We start from the raw sequence: 21,799 nt of genomic DNA, 5'->3' as shown, positions 1-21,799 counted from the left end.
ATTCATCACCACTGTACACCCATATAGAAGCCAGGATTTATGATATAGCATCTCTATATTGCCCTGTCCTGTTTGACCTGTCTACACCTGTCTCGTAACCACTTGATTTCACAATAAAATTAATAAAATAAACTCCCCACCCACCGAAATTCTTGGTTTTACATTTTTAAGCCATATTTGAATCAACACAGCAGATATCAGTGTGTGCGTAGTGATAATAATATAGATGACGATGAAGTGAATTCAATTTCAGAGTATTATACAGTGACGACGAAATGTTATGAACAGTTCTGCCAGTGAACGCTCACAGTTCAGTGTCCTATAGTCAAATGTACAGGCCGAGTTGAGAGATCTGTACTGAATGTGACAGCTGGCTGATGCTCTCGGACCAGATGCTTTCCTTCATGTCGACTTCCTCATGCATAATTATTCAGTAAACACACACATGGAGACTGGCCCCTTTTTGAACCTCGGTTTGCTACAATGTTGTGTTTAGTCTTTTCTTAAAGAATTCAGACTAAGATCACACCCATCAGCTGCAGCACGACTACGCCGTAACTCATATATTTATATGAAGAAACTCTACTGCAAAGAAACCATGCGACACGGGATACTTTCGCTGGCACAGTGGGGGGGGGATTGCCTGTACTTTACTTTTTCAGCAGTCTTGCGCTCACGTCGAGTTTTGCTCAATAATTCAGCGGCACCTCTGCGTAAAGTGGCTCAAGAAAACAGCGGCTTTGTATCAATAATTCACCAGCGTCTCGTGTAAAAATAGTCAACAACACAAAGTAGGATGTGGACGCTTGCTTTAGAAGTATGGGGGGGGGTGGATGATGGAGGCGTGTGATGGAAATGAAAAGATAAGCTCTGCAGGAGTGGAGAGGAGAGGAGACTAAAATGGGACTGAAATCAAGTTGAACGAGGAAGGTCATCCGTCCATAACTGATCAGTACAGATAATATTAACGTGTTCTTCTGGGTCTAATTGTGCACAATGAATGATTTATCTCTTCCAAGTGAAGGGAAGGAAAGTATAACGAATAGTTTTGCATTAGTTATGATTCAAGAAGTGAAAGGAAAGCCATGTTCAGTCTTATCAAATGTGATTTTGACATTTAATTTCACACTACTATTTAAAACATGCATTTACACCGACTTTGGTATGAAAGCGTTTTCCCTCCCACTACATGTCCATGTCAGCTTTCAACATTTCTAAAGCAGGGCAACGGGGAGAGCACTGGTGCTGCCGATTGCTGCCCCCTGTGCAATTTCCCTGCCTTGCATTTGCCTCGGTTACATGATGGATGGCCCTCCCATTACACCCCACTGGCCTTGCCTGAGGCAATTTCACTCCTGCTACAGTCGCACAAAAGCGACTCACCCCGGCAATTAAAAAGACAAGTCAAGATTTACTTTTGCAGTATATTTCTTAAAGGTTAACGCTGAGCGATCACTCATCGCGCTGCCGTTAACGCTCGTCTGGGGACACGACTTTATTGAGCTGCGATGATAACGCGCTGCTTAAACAAGAACAAATGTGGTACGACACACAGTCGGATGACCAACTGATACCAACCAGACCTGAGAGACATTCATGTACACTGGACATGCGTGCGCTGGTGTAAACAGGCTTTTAGAAAATGAGAATTAACAGTCGTGAAAAGAATATGCGGGGGCATTTATATTTATGAGACTGACAATGGCATTGAGACTGAAACTGAGAGCACATTTCATTCACAGCTGAGAGTCAACTCACACCGGACAAGCACCTTTCAGAAAGTGAATGTTTCTGTTTCTGCCCGTCCACACGAACATGCTGCTACACAACTTTCAAAACTAAAATGTAGCCAGCAGCTTTTCAGGAAGCTGTTATGGCTTTAGAAGAAGAAGTCAGCTGCACAAAATGAGAAATATAATCTTTTACAAAATGGATGACAAGGTGAAACTCAAACTGTGTTAAAAGCACATTTCATTCATGACTGACTGACTGAATGAGAACCCGATAATGAAGTAGATGTCAATGTTTTCTCACATACAGTGCAGTCTCCATTTCTGCCAGTAAAGCACTGCCCCAGATTTTTCAAACTAAAAAAACAAGCAGCAGTGTTTCCAAACCTTTCTATTTTGGGGGGGCTTAAAAAACACAAAACAACAGCGGCGTGTATGTCAGGCCATTCTGGAGCGGTACATGAGACATTTTTAAAACTAAAATAATGTAGTTAGCACGGCTCCCGAGGCTACGTGCACACACTAATGAGACACATGTCACTGACTTTTTTTCTCCATCGTATATAATTTTAAGTATGGAAAGACTTCACGAGGCCTTCACAACGACAAGTTTAACCACCGATGCCTACTGTCTGCGAGAGAGACAGCCAGACAAATAAAAAAAAACAAATAAATAAAAAATATTACGTAAATACAACCCCATGGCATTTTGCCACAGACTCCCAGGGGTCCACAGACACCCAACTGAGAACCATTGCTTTAGGTCACCAGGTCAAGTTAGTTGCCACAAACTAAAGATAACCGTCATCTGGATATGAAATATAGATTTAAGAATCCTGCATAATAAAAGTGCTTAGTTCGAACACTTAAGAAGTAAATATATGATGTAGGAGACCATGATCGGGGTCTTTAAGGCAGTAAAACACTTCTAAAGTCTCTTATCAAGCCTGAACAAGAAGTTCTGCCAGCATCCAGATCACCTTCCACAGGGAACTACACCACATAAGCCTGACAATAACACAATAAACCGTGTTTACCCAGATGCACAACTGGAAAACAAAGAATCTTAAGTTTGAACCATTCTCAAAAGTCTCCTTCCAAACAGCTGAGTGAGAAAATGACAGAAGTCAGTACTACAAAACACCAAGTGTAAGTACAAGGTTTGTTTCCGTGATCAAAATCAGAGCCAACAACAACATTTCCCATCATAAATTGGCCCAAATTCACAGAGTCCAGATGTGTCCTGCAGCTGTGTGAACAGCATCATTTTTACCTGATAGGGCTCCTGCCAGCTGTGGGTGCAGCCACACTCAGGGGGCCACAGGTCACAGCTCCCCCCCTTAGCTCTCACCGCTGCCAAGCGGCTTGGACTCCTGGAGGACATGCTGTCCAAATGGCAGGCCGCCATTCGACCCCCCTTCCGTGGGAGGGTGGCCCCGCCAGGGACACATCCGTAATGATAGCGCTGGCTCGCCTGGTGCTGGCGGTGACTGTTGGGGTGCTGATGATGCCAGCTGAGGGAGCAAGGCACCTCCCCACAGCCTCCTCTTCCGTCCAGGTCCGCAAAGCAGCTCTGCTGTTTGCTCAGGTAAAGAGTCATGGTGATGCCACTCAACGCTAACCCTCTGCTCACTTCAGTACTTTTGTCTCTCACTCCCGTTTTTGTTCCTCATCAAACACACACACACACACACGGCGCTCCTGCCTGATGTATGAGTTGCTCACTCAAACAAAAATGAATGATGAATGAACCAAGTGGCTTGCTTCTGTAGCTGTACGGCACACAGAGGGTGTGTGAGTGTGTGCTTGTGTGTGACTGTGTGTCAGAGCTCCTGGAGCAGGAGAACGATAAATGAGAGAGAGAGAGTGAGAGAGAGAGAAAGGGGAGGGAGTAAGAGGGAAGAGAAAGCGAGAGAGGGGGAGATAGTGGATGGAAGTGAAATTGAGCAAGAGGGAGGGAAAGGGCAGCGCTGAGTGAGAGAGGACTTGGGGTGAGAGAGGTGGGGGGGGGAGGGGGGAAAGAAGAGAGAATGAGAGAGGTAGATAAGAAGAGCAGGAGACAGGGAGGAAGAATGGGGGAGAGTAGTGTGTTGGCTGCCAGCCCAGTGTCAATAAATGAATCAACTTCTTGACAGCATCCGCATCTCCAGGCAGAAACAGAGCTGGTTACTGCTGCTGGGAGATGGAGGCAAATCCCTAGACTCGTGCTGCAGCAGCAGAGTCTGGAACTGAGAGCCAGGAATCTCTGTTTGATACTTAAACCACTCTTTGGGAAAACTGTGGCGAATAAAATCCTTCAACAAGAGCTTGAAGTATGTCATTTTTTGGGGAGGACGGGGTCGTTGCATTAACTTCTCATTTTGACTGAATCCCTCAACGCGCTTCTTATAACACAGCAGCTGGTACACTGTATGTATCATTGCCACATAATGTTGTGCATTATGTGCAGCTTTGAAACCTGCAGTGCTCCTATAGCTACTATAGCACCGATGCAACACTGTAGTGTGTAACTTTTTTTTTCGTGTATTTATCTGTCTCCATTTGGTCTTTGTGGACAAAACAATCTAACATTATTTGTACGCTGTGTTCATCCGAAAACACACCTGACTGAGGGAGCATTAGTATGTATACAGCATCAGCACTGGGGCACGATGCATTTACCTCATCAAACTGCTGAACACCTGGGGTTTTGTGAGCAGTAGAATAAACTTTTCAGTGGTGCACTTCTTTGTGTTTTCAGTCACACTCAGTTTGCAGCCGTCTCGTTGGTGTTGCCTCAGTGTGACTTGACATAGTCCCTCTGGCCTTTCACCTTCTCCTTTTCTCCACTAGGCTGTCCTGTCTATTTGCTTGAGCAGTTAGCCATGAGCGTGTATGTTACCTTTAGGCCTGTGCATGGTGTTTGTTTAAGGTGGAGTCCGATGTGCACTGAACCGGCCCCACCCTTTAGGCTCAAGGTTCTACCTTCGGTAGTGAGGTCCTTGGGCTGCAGGTTTTATTACTGACTATCCTTGTCCTTGTTCCCTCACGTGCCCACCTGCTGAAGCGCTGTACCGAGGTGTGACGCTTGGAGCCAACACCAGAGAGTTTGGAGGATGGATGAGGGCCAGTGGTGCATGTCCACACTACCATGAAAATCATGGTTACAGCAAGCTCCACCAATAAGAGATATTTCCATTACTCCTGAGGATTGTGGGTAGTGGAGTATTTCTGCTTGATGTTGTACATAAATAATGTTTTTTTTTTTTTCAACACAGTTGATATCCTATGCACTTGTGGCTTTAATAGGGGCAAGTAACATTGTTTCACTATCTCGAATTATGGCTGAAATTTTGAAAAGTAGAATTCTACATCTCGAAACACAATGAGGAGGATCCGCTAAGATCAAAGCCACAAAACCCAGTTTTCTCAGCTGGTAAATGAAAAGGTATCAAAATGACCAGAGGCTTGCCAATTAAATCACCAAACTGCATGTTTTGACTTCCACCTCAGCCACTGCATTAGTGCGAATAAAATCAAGATCAGTGGGCTTCTAGTTGCAAGCGAATGCTGCTAAAACATCCAGCTGCTTTATCATCAACATCATCTGTGATGTGAAGTAATCACAGTGCCCGACACACACACGCAAACACATCCTCTGCACCTTATGGCTTCCCACATGGAGATGATGTCACCAAACATGGCAGCTTTTCCATGCTGTTGTACACAAAGACACACGGCACACCTAGTCTTTCTCCACCAACACGGTACTGCTGCCATCACATGGTGTGTTACGGGACGCTTGAGTGTGGGTGTGTGTGTGTGTGTGTGTGTGTGTGTGCGTTATCATTACCCATTCCATCTACCAGAGGCGACAACCACAAAACAGTCAGTGATGGAGAACAATACCTCATCAGCGCTGACTGAGGCAGCGAACAGCATGGCCTTGTAGGAGAGAGAGCATCAGTGGGCGGCCAGAGTGTGTGTGTGCGTGCATGCGCGCGTGTGTGTGTGTATGACATAACAACGAAAGATGGAATGTGTGGGCAGCAGGGGACATGGTCGGATGGATGGTCGGTCAGAAAATAAAAATGCACAAATCAACAAATGGAGAGCTTTCGGCTCAGTTGCTCTTTGACGTCGCTCCTTCACTCTTTTGTGTGTGTGTGTTTACAGGTTTGCCTACGTGTCTACTTTCATTATCTTGGGATGCAGTTGCATCGCTGCGTTCTGAGTCACAGCACGTATCTGAAGCAGGAGTTCACGTCAAGAGACCATACGTCAGTAAGGCCATTATTTGTCCATGTCCATTTGGTGGGAAGGCTTCAGGACTGAGAGCCCAAATTAACCTTACAGAGCTATATTTTTCTAGTGACTATAGCTTTAATACAGTCGATGTTTAAAAGGTAAAATGTGCACGGTGACATTTACTGACATTCATCAATAATGTATATAGGCTGAAACATTCAAACCTCATCAGCGTCATGTGCTTCATCCTCCCCACATACTGTAATTTACACATGACACTGACAAAATAATAATAATAAAAACAAACAAACTCAATGTTGCTAATGTTGTTAATCATTTCAAATTGATCTGCTGGCAAACGGGAAACTGTTTACCTGCAGTGACAAATAAACCTGGACAAAAATAATGGTAAGTGACAGTATCAGCGACGTATACTCTAATATGCAGATGATTACCATCCAGCTGGAGACTAAACTCCAATACGAAACAAAACATTTCAAACTGTTGAAGGCACAGATTATTCTTCAGAAACACAGTGAGGACATCTGGGATGAAAATATATATCATTAACTGGTGGATGATGGTATGCAGGATGTTAGGTCTTCAGGTTTCATAAAAACGTTATATTTTTACATTTACTAATTTTATAAGCCATGATAAAACCTATTTCTCTCATTTAATTTAATAACATAAATTAGTCTGTACCGACTTAGTCATCTTCTTCAGCTCTTCTTCATCTGTCCACAGGCAAGGTCGGTATGAGGTTACTTTGGACCGCTACGACAGTTTAGAGTAGGCCCCATTATCATCAGCAGTAACCACAGCAACAGAGGGTGATCAACAGAGAACAAGGAAGGTCAAAGCAGTCGTAGAAATGTGTTCGCTGATGCTCTGTCCTGACTCAGTGGGACAGAATCAAGGAGAAAAAATAACAGCATGGATGCACTAGTCTAAGACATGAGCTAATGTTAACACAACTAATAATTTTCAAACTAAATCATGTTTAGCGCAGCATGAAAAGCCAGAGTGTGCATTTGGCATTTTGAAGCTAAAAGTTTACACTTGGGAATGGGAGTGACGAGAAGAACAGCAGTCTCACCATTAGATGTCACTAATTCTTACGCACTCAACCTTTAAAAGTGTTACGCAAGGAAGTTATTTTCATTTATATTATCCCTATTGGCTATATGTCGAACAAACCTTGGAGAAAATATTCAGATTGCAGTTTAGTTGTGTAAAAATAAACCTTTTGTGACATCTATGTTAGGATTTGATGAAGATGAAGATAAAAACAACTAAAAGCATTTTAAGTCAGTGCACCTACATGCATGTTAAAAGTCCAATTTTAGTCAGAATAAGACAATTTCATAGTCCGATTTCATAACCAAAATATCCAAATATCCACCAAAATATCCTCCCCAGCTTTTGACCCGGAAGTAGTGGTTCACTGTTTGCTTTCTTGTGACATAAAGGTCAACAGGAAACTGATTCAATATTCACTAGCTTATAGAGGGATACAGTGCCACCCACGGAGGTGGAGTCAGACATACACAGCCAATAAATGCGCATATACTTGGACTCGGCAAGTTGTCCGGTTGCCTGTCTTAGTCAGACTATGGCCTTAGCTCGATTACCAACAAAATATTTCCACATACTGTCTTATCAAAAGGTGGAGGTGTACCTAATGGAAGACAGAGCCAGACAAGACTTTATGAGTGTATCCAGCCTCGGATGCACAACGCTGCAGTAAATGATATTATTCTTCTGCTGACATCTCATTTCTCCAGCTCACTGGGCACACTTTTATGGACCCAGAAATCTCTTAGTCTCCTCCTGTCTGCGTGGGCTGATGACACCTCGCCCTGGTTTGTGTTTTATCTGACGGCATCGACAATGTGCATTATGTTTTTACTTAACACCAAAGCAGCAAATTAATGGGACTCCCGTTGAATCTATACCTCTCCAAAAGCTGCAGCTGGCAGAACTGGCACTTCGGTGTGTTAAGCAAATGCATTGCTTAAAATATCCAACTTACATGAATAAGATGTCCCTTTAAACCGATCCTAAAGTCCACAGTAATAGTAGTAGATCCTAAATTTGATGTTGTTTCAAAATATACTGTTCAATGAACACATTGCCATCACACTTAATGGGGTAAACTGAGGGTAAATTGACTTAATGCCGTGCATTTTGCATTTGCTGAAATAGTCATCATTGCTGCAAACGCGATTCATTGTCTGAACTATTAAGAGATCGTATCATCGTTCTTTTATGCTCCATTCCATTCAGGCTGGGCAATTGTCTCTCTCGTTATGAGTGTGCGCGAGACAAAATACTGCAGCACATTTCACCTACTTTTTCCCAGACGTTCATTTCAGACAGTTTCATTTACTGCAGTGGTCAGTCAGGTTTAAAGGCCACCGGCATACATTTTCATTCTCATATTATGTGATTTTACACATCTGAACCGGAGAGAGTGAAGGTAGATATCGCCCGAGACACACCTTCTCTCTTTAGTAAATAGAGACAAATGGATCCGAGATGAAAAGAGCTGTAGAAGCTTGATAAATGTCCTCCATTTTGTCGAACTGAAGGTAATCCCATGTGTCCTTGAGGCATCCACAGAATTCATCATTGCTAAGAGGCAATCTCTTCAGAGCCTGCGCGTAAATTGTAACAGGTAATATTTGCCAAACTTTTTAAATATACTGCAAGTTGTGACAGGAGTAAATATGAGCATAATATAATAGTTCTATTTTTTTAACTGACATTTCTGTAAAACATGTAAGACATTTTAACAGGTAAAGCAGCCAGCATGAGATATACAGTATGTTTGATAAACAATCTACACAGTTTCTTTGGCAACCCAAAATGGATTTACTGTGACCCATCTGTGGGTCCCAACACAGTATCTGGGAAGGAGTGCACTAAATAACCCATACTAGAAAACAGCCAAGTAATAAACCAAACACTAAAGTCATGATGAATGACTGTATACATCTTCAGTGACACAGTAAAATTACAATACGATCCTATAGAACTAAACTACATGATTAATGGCGCTTTAAGGAATCTATTTTTCTGTAAAGAAATGAGAGAACTTATTTACATGGTAGTGACTGTTTGTGGAGCTTTGAGTAAATCCTGGTTATGAATATGGTTAGTTTTAGCCACAGTGAGTAACCTGTGGTTAGGTTTAGGCACATGTTTAGGTCTAAAAAAAAAAAAGAACATGGATTTTCCAATACCCGCTGCTTGATGGACGTCTCTTGTTTTGGTCACTTTATCACTTGCCACCAAACAACCCCTTGTAAGACTTTAACCTCAAATATTTGTGAACTACTTCACTTTCGGTGATCCGTCAAAAAAGTTAAACAATAAATAAAGAAGTCTGTGATGGAATGGCGACCTGTCCAGGTGTACACCACCTGTCACCCTACAGTATGTCAGCTGGGATTGGCACCAGCAGCCCCACAACCTTCATGTGGAGGACAAAAAAGTAGATTAATGAATAAATGAATGAATCAATCAATCAATAAAAACGTCACATTCCCTGTTTCTGAAAGGTTAAGGAATCGTTCAGTATCTGAACTTTTCAAATTTAATTTATTATTTATTACTACCAGGAGCAATCCAACAAATCACAGCCAGGAGGAATAAATGGTCTCATGCCTCCATATTGGCATGGACTTCATTAGAAGTCAATGCACTGTCAATGTAATGCAAGCCAAATCAGATTATTTAGAAATGATTCACCACCCATACTCCAAACAAAATTCTAAAAGGCAGTAACTTAAAATAAATCCAATTTATCATTGGACTGGAAAGATATCTGCCTCTATTGTCTTTAACAAGCACTTTTCATTTTCATTTGCATATCACATGATGCTTTATTCTTTATTCTATGCCTGTCAGTTAACGTTACAGCAGATTTCACCCGGTGAAGCTAATGCATTACAAACCATTGATTCCAGGAAATGAAATGGAGCAGATGAACTTGACCCACTCTTTTTAAAGCTCTATTCTCCTTTTTTTCCCTCACTACGCACTCAATACAAATATCTTATTTTTACATTTCAGCACCCATTTTCTAGAAGCCCCTTTGTACTGCAGAAGAGATAACGGTGTTTGCAGTAATTAAGAGATAATACTTAAAATCCTAAATTTGAATATTTCTCTCACAATACGTGAACCCTCACCAGTGTGGATTCAAACTTGTCCGTCTATGTTTATTTCCTGTACAAAGTAAATGCTTTCCTTCATTTAACAAGTTAATGTGAGGCTGATGTGCCACAGTGTCATTGGGCAACAACCCCAAATTGTTCCTGGAGGCTGTGCCAGGGGTCTGTATGTATAAGGGGTTCCAGAAAGATATGTTGTGGGCCCTACCATGTTTTCAATTTTATTCAATTAATGATATTCACTACCTGACAGTGATGTCTGGATTGAAATCAATATTGATGATCAATTATGAGATCAATATTTTACTGTAAATAATTTCGGACTCAGTACAACCTACTTGCCAGTTGTTTTACCAAGAAACAATTGAGGCAAACTACCGAGATCTACATTCACTTTACACCCACAAAAGACCATGGACTCAAACCACTCTACTCCAGCATACATTTTCACTTTTTTTGAATCAGTGTTTTTTGTGGTTTAAATTAAGCTTTACATTACAAGTTACTATCTAATGTGCACTTTTTTCATTGTTTAACATCTAATTAATTTTTCTCGATGGAACAATACAGGCCAATCGACTATACTGAGCTTCAAGCAAATGTGTGTATGCAGATCTGTGTGTGTGCCTGGATTTTATTGTCCCTGTATCCGGAAAATTTGACCCTTGACACAAACCCAAGATGAGCTAATCAAAATCTTGACAGGTCATTTAGTGAGCCGGTGCCACTTGATTTAGCAGCTCTCATCCACTCAGCACTCTGTCGCTAAGGACCACAGTCATCGCCAGAACGATGGGTGGGATAGGTGGTAGCAAAGTGGAACTGCTTTAATAGGCCACTTTTCCATCCTGTGCCATCAACATTTGGCCTGCGGTTATTTGCAAAAGCCTCATTAACTAGTTTGAGCCCAAACTCTTGACAAAATGATCAACTATTATTCAAACATTTTCACTGAAAAACTACATAAGAAGCTGTGGTGAAGCCAGAAACAGTTTTTTTCCCCAGTTATGCTGACCTTTGTACTGGAAAATAAAATATTCCTTAATTTATTTTCTACCACTTATCCCTGGACACATGGGGAGAACATACAACAGACGACAATGCAATCCACTTCACCACCGTTTGGTGCATAATAAATATGAAATATACTGTACATTTAATATAAGGTGCATAATTTGGATGCATTCATATGAAAACATAAATGAATCACAACAATAACCTTCATCTTCCCATGAACTGAAGGTGCACTGAGGTTCTCTGACATTCACTGCCTTTTCTGCAATATATCAAACCTGCCACATGGGGGCACTTTCAGTTCAGCTTCAACTTGAAGGCCTGACTAACCAGCAGTAAGTTACACTTACATCTTTAATGCATATCCACTGTTTTCCCACAAATGAAATATAATGTATTTTCAGAGAAAATCAAATACAAAATTGATAAAAAAAAAAAGCTATGTGGAGTACCATGAATCAGTCAGTGAGAGAAGCGACCGCCTTACAGTATGTGTGCAAGTGTGTGTGTCTTCCAGTTATCCCCGCCCCCTCTGCTCGACTCGCATACATTCTGCCTTTGATTTAGGGCTGAGAATGACAGGCACACTGCCTTGGTCATTTATTCCAACAAAGTGGCATTGTGTTGCATTCAGCATTCAACAAAGAGTGGTAACTCAGAGCACATAAACAGCTCAAGGTAAGTATGGCTGAGACTTAGTAGTTGCCAAGTTGAGGCCACTTCTTGATACATATCAAGACTGTACCTTCCCCTCTCTTATATGAATAAGGGTCCATACAGTATGTTGTTGCAGGATCTGTTTACATTGAACTGAGATATAAAGGAAAGTTTGTTCTAATCAAAACATAAAAAAACAAAGGCTGAAAACTAAAAACCTTTGATATGGCAACCCCAAAATGTCACAAAATGTCCCTTCATCTTCCATTTATTTTCTCACTATGTACCACTCTTTCAAAATAGACAGCTGTAGCACAGCTCTGCACCGACATTTTACTGACAAATATCAGTTGGAAATAGTTACCAGTAGTATTTCTGACTGTCTGATAGCCAAATAAAACACTGCAGCACAGCCTAGAACAATACTTGTAGTAAATCCAGTCTCCAGGATCATATGATGACAATTTCATTAAATCATTCATTGCCTACCACTCCCTCTCACATTCACACAAGGGTTCATTTAGAATGCCCAATGTTTTTGAACTGTAGGAGGAAACAGGAGAACCAACACACACCAAGGAAAACATGCAAACTCCATGCAAAAAGGCTCCTGTTCGGACCGGGTCGCAAACCCGAGTCCTCCTGCTGCAAGGCAACAGTACTAACCACAAATCCACCATGTGAACCATAATAACCATTTCTTGGTAATGAGTACATGTAGGTATAAAAACACACCATTAGGTCCCCATAACACACCACATGAAGCCATTAAAACACACAAGGATGCTGGGACGTTTGGGATCGACCTGGTCTAAACAATGGAGTTTGCTTACTCTCACGATGTTACTCACAATCATCAAAGTCTCAGTTGCTGAGTGACATTATTGTCACTATTAAATTAATAAATCTCAAAATAACTACATTTATTTAGCAGATTAGTGATGTGCTTCACAAAAGTGGAAAGTGAGGGATACGGGGAATGTCATATAATATAGTCTGTCAAATTTAAATTCATGATTCAGCCTGTTTTCACTTGTTAGTTGATGCATCATATGCTAATACCAGGAATACATTTAGCCAAAAACACCATGAGGGCACTCATTAGGAGTGAGGAGTGTTTGGCTCGGCTCAATCCTGAATTAGTCATCTCATGCAGCAAGTGAAGCATTCAGTGCTAAATTATTACCTTGTGCATCCAACATATGTTTGCTCTGTGATTAATGTGAGGAAGTCAGCATACTGAGAGACATTTCACAGTATAGAATAACAGCTTGCACAACGATGTCTTGGATAACTTCTACCGTATACTTTGTAAATGCCAAGTATCTGTAATACTTCTAATAATAATACAGCAATAATACTATAATTAAAGGCTGCTAGTTGTGATGTCATTCCCCTCTCTCCTCCCTACATTACTTCATGCACCCAATAACACAGCTAGTGGCATTTCAACACACAGGATGCCAGCAGAGAACACCTAAAAAGCCTCTTTAGTCTGTAACCCTCCCAAAAACGTCTCAATCAGAGGAGAAGAAAAACAAGGGTATGCGGAGGATACATGATTAAATACAGATGTCTTACTAAGGAGAGAATTGTGACGAAGATACGGTGACGGACATGCTGATGTGGATACTTTTCTCCTGGACAGAGAAGCAACATCGGGAGCTTCAGATTTCAGCTTCTCACCCTGTCACCCGCTCTTCATAAAATAATTATCTGCTGCTGCTCTCAAGCAGACACACTTTCACTTCCCACCTGTTGCTGAAACTCATAAATTAACCAAATAGGTTCAACGTTTATTAAAATAGAACAGATAAAGGGATAGTTACGCATGTGCATGAACACCGTGTAACACGATGTATACGTGCAGCGTCTCATTTCTGTATTTTTGTTCAATCTGGCAACCTTCCTGAACCATGTTAATGCAATGTTTTGAACTGGGATTGCTGTAATGCAGGGGTCGGGAACCTTTTTGACTCAGAGAGCCATGAAAGCAAAATATTTGCAAATTTATTTCAGTGAGAGCCATATAATATATTTTAAGACTGAATTTAACTAAATGTGAGTATAATAAGCCTCTGAATTTATTCTTTTAAATAATGTTGTTATAATACTCTTCACGCAGTGTGTCACCAGCAGCATATCTTGCAATCACACTGAACTGCAACAAATGACTTACGTCTGTTGACTCATCCAAAGCCAGGGAATAGAACGGTGCTGCATTTATGTCATTCACTTGCGTTTCCTCCACTTCCAAAATCGATGGATGGATTAAAACAAGTGATAATATTTTATGTTTTATCTGAAAAGCCGAAATCTGCGAGCCAGATGCAATCATCAAAAGAGCCACACCTGGCTCCCGAGCCATAGGTTCCCTACCCCTGCTGTAATGCCTCAAATGCTAAAGGTCAATGTTGTACATAGCTTACATACATCGCTTCTAATGTGAATAAAACTGCTCACAAGATGAATTTTAAAAGGGCTCTGACATTAACCCCCATTACTGTTACACACAGAGAAACACAAAAGAAGATGAATGGTCCAAATATCCCATTAATAGCTACAGTAGAGATGGTACTTACAGTGAAACTGACCTCATCCTTAACTGGCCAACAGGTTCACCTGTTTAAACAGCAACAATATAACACTAAATGGAAGATACAGAAGACATAACATTTCTACCTTGCTTTAATGAAACAACCCTAAGAGCCGTGGAAATGAACTCATTCAAAACCTATAAAACAGCCAGTGGCTGCTGATGTGACAGATCACCAGTCAGCAACTCCATTAGCAGATACAAGGGAACTCTAATAGGAAATAACTGCAATTTAATGAATTCCATAAATTTAAGGCAACTGTTGGATGGGAAGCCACTGTTCTAATTACACGGCATGTACAAAATTGTAAAAAAAAACAAAAAAAAAAAAAACTATGAAACTAGAGGAGCGGTTGATTACTGTTGCATAAACGGACTCAGTGTCCTCTCAGTGTATTTTAACTCACACTTTCATAATGGAACTTTGTTTGTCCATCCATCTTCTATTGCTTTATCCTCCACATGAGGGTTGTGAGGCTGCTGGTGCCAATTCCAGCTGACATAGGGTGAAAGGCAGGGTACAGCCTGGACAGGTCGCCAATATGCCATATCAATAAAAGTCCTAAATCCAAAACTACATAATTAAGACCCTTCAAGATATGCATGTTCAGTTTTCTGACCTGTGATTCGTCATCAGTACCAGAGAGTCTCCTCTTCAGCTTCCCTGTCAGGTTCTCTTTCCACTTGCAGACCGTAACAAGAGAGGGCCATTTCACGGGGTTCAAATTCAGATTCAGACCCATACTGAGGTTCCCTAAGTCCGGGGCCCAGCCCCGCAGGATGTCCATGGACAGTCTCTTCTTCAGGGTTCCTACACCCTCAGAGCGTGGAGGGGGCAAAAGGTTCGGAACGCTTCCTCCATGGAAAGTGTGGCCCAGAGATGAGCTGTTCGTCAAGGCGTCCCATCGTCGTTTCGCCATGAAAGTCATGGTGAATTTTAGTACATCTAACTGTACCCTAACTGAGTGAGGTCACCAAGGAGATGACACAGCTTCTAAAAACAGCAAAGCATCTTAGTAAAGACATCCCAGTGAAGAGGTTGAGTCTAGTGATTCCTCACAACCTCTTTGGAAGTGAAAAAAAGTCCATCTGTGCCTTTAAACAGAGCGTCTCGTCCAGTTTGGGTAGATTAAAGGCCCTGCACTGGACACATCTGCCCTCTATACAGCTGTGCAACTAAGTGCATTCTTTAAATTGGAGGACAATGGATGTAGCGGAACTGTCGAGGACAGATGGGCGATATCGCTCTGGGGGGTGTAGGCCAGTGGGAAACACTTGCGACACATATTCAATATATCTGATTGGATGAGAGCAGCAGTGGCTGGGCCAAAGATGTGGATCTGGTTGGATTAGGCAGGCCAGAGAGCCGGGTGCTGAAGCCCACTGATATAACTCACATGGAGGCATAATTAATGCCTGAGGGAAGCCAGCACTGTCAGAAAGCCAAAACTAGATTAGAAACAGATCAATGGAGCACATCAGGAAAAGAGATGGCGCAAGAGGACCCACCTCACAAACGCCAATCCGAACAGTGACACATCATAATCACATGGTATATTATTTAAGTATTAAGAAATATGAGTGGACAGATGTTCAAATCTATTTGGTGTTGTCAATGTAATTGGATTAAATGGATTTATTTAATTGATTTTGATAAGTTTTGTTTTTTTTGTGGCAAAATTAGTTTCTTTTTGGTCTAGTTTTGTCTTTGTTGGGACATTTTGACCTTATGGGCACATTAATTTGTCTGGGCCCTACAACTTTAAAGTGCTTTTTCAAGGTTAAGGCCTGGTTTTAGAGTAAGGGTGAGAATTGGGTTCAGGTTAGGCAATTGCTTGTCGTTAGGGTTAAGATTAGGGTAAGGAGCTAGGGAATAAATGATGTCAGTGATGTATCCTCATTTTGTTTCTACTCAAGGACAAAAAACCTGAGGAAGAATTACAATATAAGAAAAACAACTTAGTGGGATGTAAATCAACCCTACAAGCTGATAGAATTCTTAGAATAAAAACAACTTTAACCTTTCGTCTGACTCTTGTGATTGGTGCAATCAGAGGAAGCGAGGCTCAGTCTGAGAAGACAGAAATGAGCAGCTTCTTCAACTACCTGCCCGTCTCTCCTCATATTCGTCCCTCTCTCTGTCTCTTCTGTCTCTTTCATTTGCACATTTTTCAATGACCTCTTCTCTCTTAACCAACCCGTGCCCATCTCCCTCCCACACACACTTGTGTGGCTCTCTTGAACAGACGTATGGATGTTGGAACAACTGAGGCTTCAAGCCCATGGTACCTGGAACAGCAGAACTTTCTGCCTCAGCACCAGAGAGCGCAGGATTAGACTCAACCTACTCAAATGGGAGCAGACATGTCGGGAAGGCTTAAAAATGACAGAGATAACTCCTGTTACACTCAGCAGCTACTCTGTACTGGCCCTCTCAAAAACCCACTGAGCCATCAGGCTACTGGAGTGCTGATCCATTATCGAAAAGGAGATAGTTCCCATGCAGCAAATGGCTGCTGCTTTGTCACTATGACATTATCAGAGTAAAAAAAAAAAGGTAAAGACAGATGGGAGAGAAAGAGGGATTCTTTTGGGACTTCTGCTGTTCCTTGGCCATTTAAACATCATTAACAGAAACGGATGAATAGGTTGATATTAAAACTGTGAGTATTTCTTTGTGCTTTAAGTCCATGTTCAAATCAGTTTGCAGCCCTCTCGCTTTACTAACATGATGTTGCCGTTGCTTTGGTCACTTCCTGTGTGGTGCTTCGGGATGTCACCGAGCGACATGAGATCTCAACACCACTAGCATTGTGTGAATTCAACTGACAATGGTTTTAGTGCAAAAGACATTTATCTACGTTTAGAAGTTACTCACTACAGATTTAGCTCATTTTAGCCTATTTTCCAATGTGGTCGTACTGTCTGTAGTCTTATTTTGGTGTGGTATTTCTAAATTCCCCTGTGATAGATAATAAACTGTTTAATTCCAAGGAAAACAATTAATTTCCAGAACAAAAGGCTTGGAACACCGAATCTATACTATTAGTTTGGTATATACAGTCTAATAGGCTTGTTTATATTGGAAAGCTGAACTGTAATTACCAAAAAAAAGAATATTTGGCACGACATTAAACCGACATGCCCAAAATACCAGTTTCCAAGTTAAGAACAGTAAAACAGACAAGTAATAAGGCATACTGAAACAAATCTGTTTTGGAAACAAACCATTTTTTTTTTACCTTTAAAAATGGTTAGGATTAATAAGTAATATACTACATTACTAGAGTAACAAGCCCAACACTGGGGTTGCATTTATCGGGCAAAGTGTTTTTCTTGCAGTGGTGAAAACCACCATTTCCAGCAAAGATGAGCAAGAACCAGGGTTGTTCGTGATGAGTGTGTTTGAGGAGGCTCCAGGGGAAAAGGGATGTTTTTCAGATGACGCTGACAGTGAATCCTTCTCGACCGTGACTCAGACCATTCCCACTGAGATGCAGCTGCTCCACATCAACCTCACACTTTCTTCAACAGTTAAACTCGGGCTATAAGCATTTCCAATTTATGTTCATAGATTGGAGTTTGAAACACTGCACAGGCAATCTCAGCGGTTTTCTTTTTTCCCTTCCACGCTGAACCTTTGTCAGCAGATTACAAACACCGCCTGCTCAAAGAAAACACCCGAGATTTGGGGCACAGTCTTCAATTCTTCTCTCAGACGACAGCGACACAGCCTTCTTTTTTCGTCCCCATGATCATAACTTTGACTATGACTTTTGGAAAAACTCAAGTTTTTATCTCTTCTGAAAAACAAAACTTGTACATAAAATAAATGTTGCATCTCTGCAGTATTACGCAAAGCCCCTCCTCTGTCATATTTATTTACAATTTTGTTGGCTTTTTTGTGCTTACTCAGTTTTGTAATTATGATATCTCTGACAGCAGACAGCCACTGAGCTGCTGTGGGGGTTGCTGTGATCAAGGCTAAGTCCTTTGGAATAAAGCGCAGCTCACTGTGGACAGCTGTAGACACAGATTAATCCTGTGTGTTTGGAGAGCGAGCTGCCATTTGAAGGTAGCCCTGAATGGGTTATCAGTGACAGAGTGACAGAGAGGGAAGGAAGACCGATGTGCGGAGATTCTCACTCACTTGGGAGTGGATGACTAAGTGAACTTGTGGAAACTAGTGCAAAATTGACGTGTTCATTAAAATATTGTCATTTATCCCTTTTACACAGTTCGGGGGCCATTACGGTATGATAGCTAGGCCTCCATTGAAGCATATCACAAATTTTAACCACATTTTCAAAAGATTCAGTTAAAGAAAATTCCATGAACTGCTATAAATCAAATAGTGGCAGTGAGCTCACCAAAGAAAAAAAGTTCCTTTCACCACATTGAAAGGATAACAGGGATAACAACTTGATCCACTCTCATAAAGTTGTTGACACACTGCAGTGTTTTGTCGCTGCTTTCATTCATTATTAACGGAATTTTCGCTTCGTGCACCGAGTGGAGGAACGCTGTGGTTTCCTCATCGGCTCCGTATCCACGTCTCAACAGTCGTTCTGCTGTTTCTATTGTTTTTCCCAGTGAGGGAACCTCTCACATGGTTTCTAAATATCCTTCTTTTATTTGCTTAAAATGCTTCTGCGGAACTCCTTTGCATCTACCTTTTTATCAATATTATGCCAACTTTTTCACCGAATTGGGACGTGATATTTCAAGACGAAAACCCACCTGTTAACAGTGAGGGCCAAACAAAGACGTGCGAAAGACCAGAACAATTTTCACGTGTTGTCATGAGAATTTGGAGTCGCCCATTTCGGCACGCCGACAATGACAACTCACCTCATTTCGTTCTATTCTCCAATATCGATTTTTTTGATTTCTTTGTGGGCGAGGATGTGGAACAGGAGAAAAGCAGACACGCATCAAAGGTCCCCAGCACAAATCTATCCAGCAAGGTTGTGGTTATGCAACATATCCAATCAGCCACAAGGACACCCCACTATAAAAAAAGAAAAGAAAAAAAGCCTCCACTCTGGAGTAAAAGGTAGCTCAAAGCAGGAGTATGATATTAGTTTGAAGAGGTTATTGGGGAGTGGTGTATTGCTATAACCATTGTGAAAAAAAGAAAGGCAGATGCAAACAATGTCATTTTGAAGTGGTTGCAAAATCAGCCAGGATGAAAATATAATAGTATATAATATAGTAAATATCTAATTTCCCACCCCATAAGCACCGCTTTGCTCATTTCACTGACTAATCCAGATGGAGCTCTTAAATTCTCCTTCTTCTTTTCCTTTGCATTTATTAGCCTAGACGACACTAGCATTACATAATACATGTACTTTGAATTGTTGTGACACAGCTTTCAAGTGAGAATCTCTGGGAGGCTGCAGACCAAACATGTACCGAGAAACTGCAGATAATGACCACGACATAACCACACAGCAGGCTCTGTGTGGACACTGTGCTTCTGTTATTAATGTTCTGCTCCAATTATCTCTGACAAAAACACATTTTTAAAAAAAGAAAAGAAATACATTTTAAAATTAGAAACTTTCTGTATGACATACAACAAATAACAGTCTGCAGTGGGGATAATAATGGCCATTTATAGAACTAGGAAATTAAAGATGCCTTTTCTTTGAGGGAGTTGACGTCTCGTTACATTTAGATGGATAATTCATATCTGATTATTGAAAAGGGCTTACTTTCCAATTTGATTTCAAAGCTCTGCTGCACTGACTGGTTCTTCTGCAGGTGAGATGTCTGTTTTAATCAAAAATAGAATAATAAGTAGGTTTTGTTCCGGCAGAGGAACTGTAAACAATTTAGATATTTGCTGAGACAGAGCAAAGGGCCAAACAACAATCACCTGAACTGAAAAATGACTTGCAATTTCGTTTATTTAATAGCCTGAATTTAAACTCAGTGGGTATTGTTTATCCTTCTCTGAGTTATCGACAGCGCCGTTAGTGTTTTTGAAGGGAGCAACACTGAGAAACTGTTCTCTGGAAAGGCACGGCAAAAACAATAAAACAATGACATCACCGCAATTTAAAGCCAAGACAAGCCTAAATTCTTCACCACTGGAAAATGTTCCAAGTTCTGTAAGCACAGTCAGCAACAGCAGCAGCAGCAGATATGTGACTAAGAAACGCAAGAGAGAACACTGCTGGTCTGAAATAGCACAGAGATACAATTAGGTGTTGCTCTGAGAAGGGGAAAATCAACTCCCATGTGCCTTTGTCAGTGTTTTACACATGTATATACAGCACCATTATTACACATTCTCTTATAAGCATATACTTTGTACTACCACAGTCCAACCAGGTCATTTAATAAGTGAGCTCAGGGGTTAATACACCTCAAATATGTAACTGCAAATCTAAAACAACACATTTGAATTCTCCTTTTGGTGCATCCACAATAGTATTGCACTATTTCACCACATATGTACTGTAGAATCGCTGCGATTCCTACATTGTTTGCAAAAGCATCACTTCAAAGCATTGTGTCTATTACTGGTCCCGTCCACCCTGCACCTTAGGCCATTAGGTAAAATGTAAGCACTCTACTTCAGCACTGTGTAAGCCCCCACACACGCAAACACTCGCAAGCATTTGTTGCTAAGCAGCAGACTGGCTTTTTGTTCATGTAAACATGGCCTTGCTACTCACTCGCTGTGGAGGGCGGGGAGGTGGAGGTGGTGGTGGTGGGGGTGGGGATGGTGGTGGGGGGGGTTCTCGGATTGACGAGCTGTGACCCGGGCTACGGTGGAAGTTGTGAGCGTGAGACATGATGACAAAATGTGTGTCAAAGCATGACAAAAGGAAAAAGGGAAAAGGACCCCATGGGCCCCAGATGGCGTAAAGGTCAAAAAAATGGCTTGTAGCCAAAGCTATTTTTCATTTTGCTTAAAACAAACAAAAACAACAGTAGGAAGAAGTTTGGGAATTCATTAACCTCGCCTATTCACAGTGAACGAGAAGGTGACTTTGAGCACAGACAGAGGTACCCTCATCGTAGTTAAAGAGTTTTAATTCTGTTGTCTCACCACTGCCTACTGAAGAAGAATCCAATCAAACCAGGCACCCTCCAGAGAACAAAATGAACTTACAGTGAGCTATGCACGGAAAGGTGAATGGATGACCAACCCTCCTCAAGAGGGTTTATGTGCAGATGAATGTATAACATCAATGAGAACATTGTCTCCCCATCTTCTCATCTCCTATATTCTGGTACGCTTGAAAGTTTCTTGACCCGGTCTGAACAAGGGCAGTCCAGTCCAAAAACATGCAGATCTGGGGAGTAGGCAAACTGCACACTCTGAATTGACCATATGTGAGTATGTGACCCTGTGATGGACTGGTGACCTGTCCAGG

The 21,799-nt window shown here is 41.4% G+C and overlaps 1 protein-coding gene across 26 annotated transcripts in view; it reads right to left on the bottom strand.

Annotated features, from left to right (window-relative positions):
* Positions 1-21,799, bottom strand: part of dlg2 (discs, large homolog 2 (Drosophila)) — a 153,467-nt gene that overhangs the window by 43,926 nt on the left and 87,742 nt on the right. Inside the window, exon 1 of one of the 26 annotated variants that reach the window (XM_044042705.1) lies at positions 15,026-15,447. The exons of 24 other annotated variants lie outside the window; for them this stretch is intronic. In XM_044042705.1, coding sequence (XP_043898640.1) covers positions 15,026-15,334 — 309 coding nt within the window. In that variant the 5' untranslated portion in view covers positions 15,335-15,447. Of the gene's footprint in view, positions 1-3,003; positions 3,708-15,025; positions 15,448-21,799 lie in introns of those variants that run through there. One more of the 26 variants, XM_044042703.1, reaches the window with a different exon arrangement.

The sequence above is a fragment of the Solea senegalensis genome, linkage group LG13, assembly GCF_019176455.1.
Source record: "Solea senegalensis isolate Sse05_10M linkage group LG13, IFAPA_SoseM_1, whole genome shotgun sequence".
NCBI lineage: Eukaryota > Metazoa > Chordata > Actinopteri > Pleuronectiformes > Soleidae > Solea > Solea senegalensis.
The sequence above is the reverse complement of the archived record's forward strand: the minus strand, read 5'-3'. Positions and strand labels throughout refer to the sequence as shown.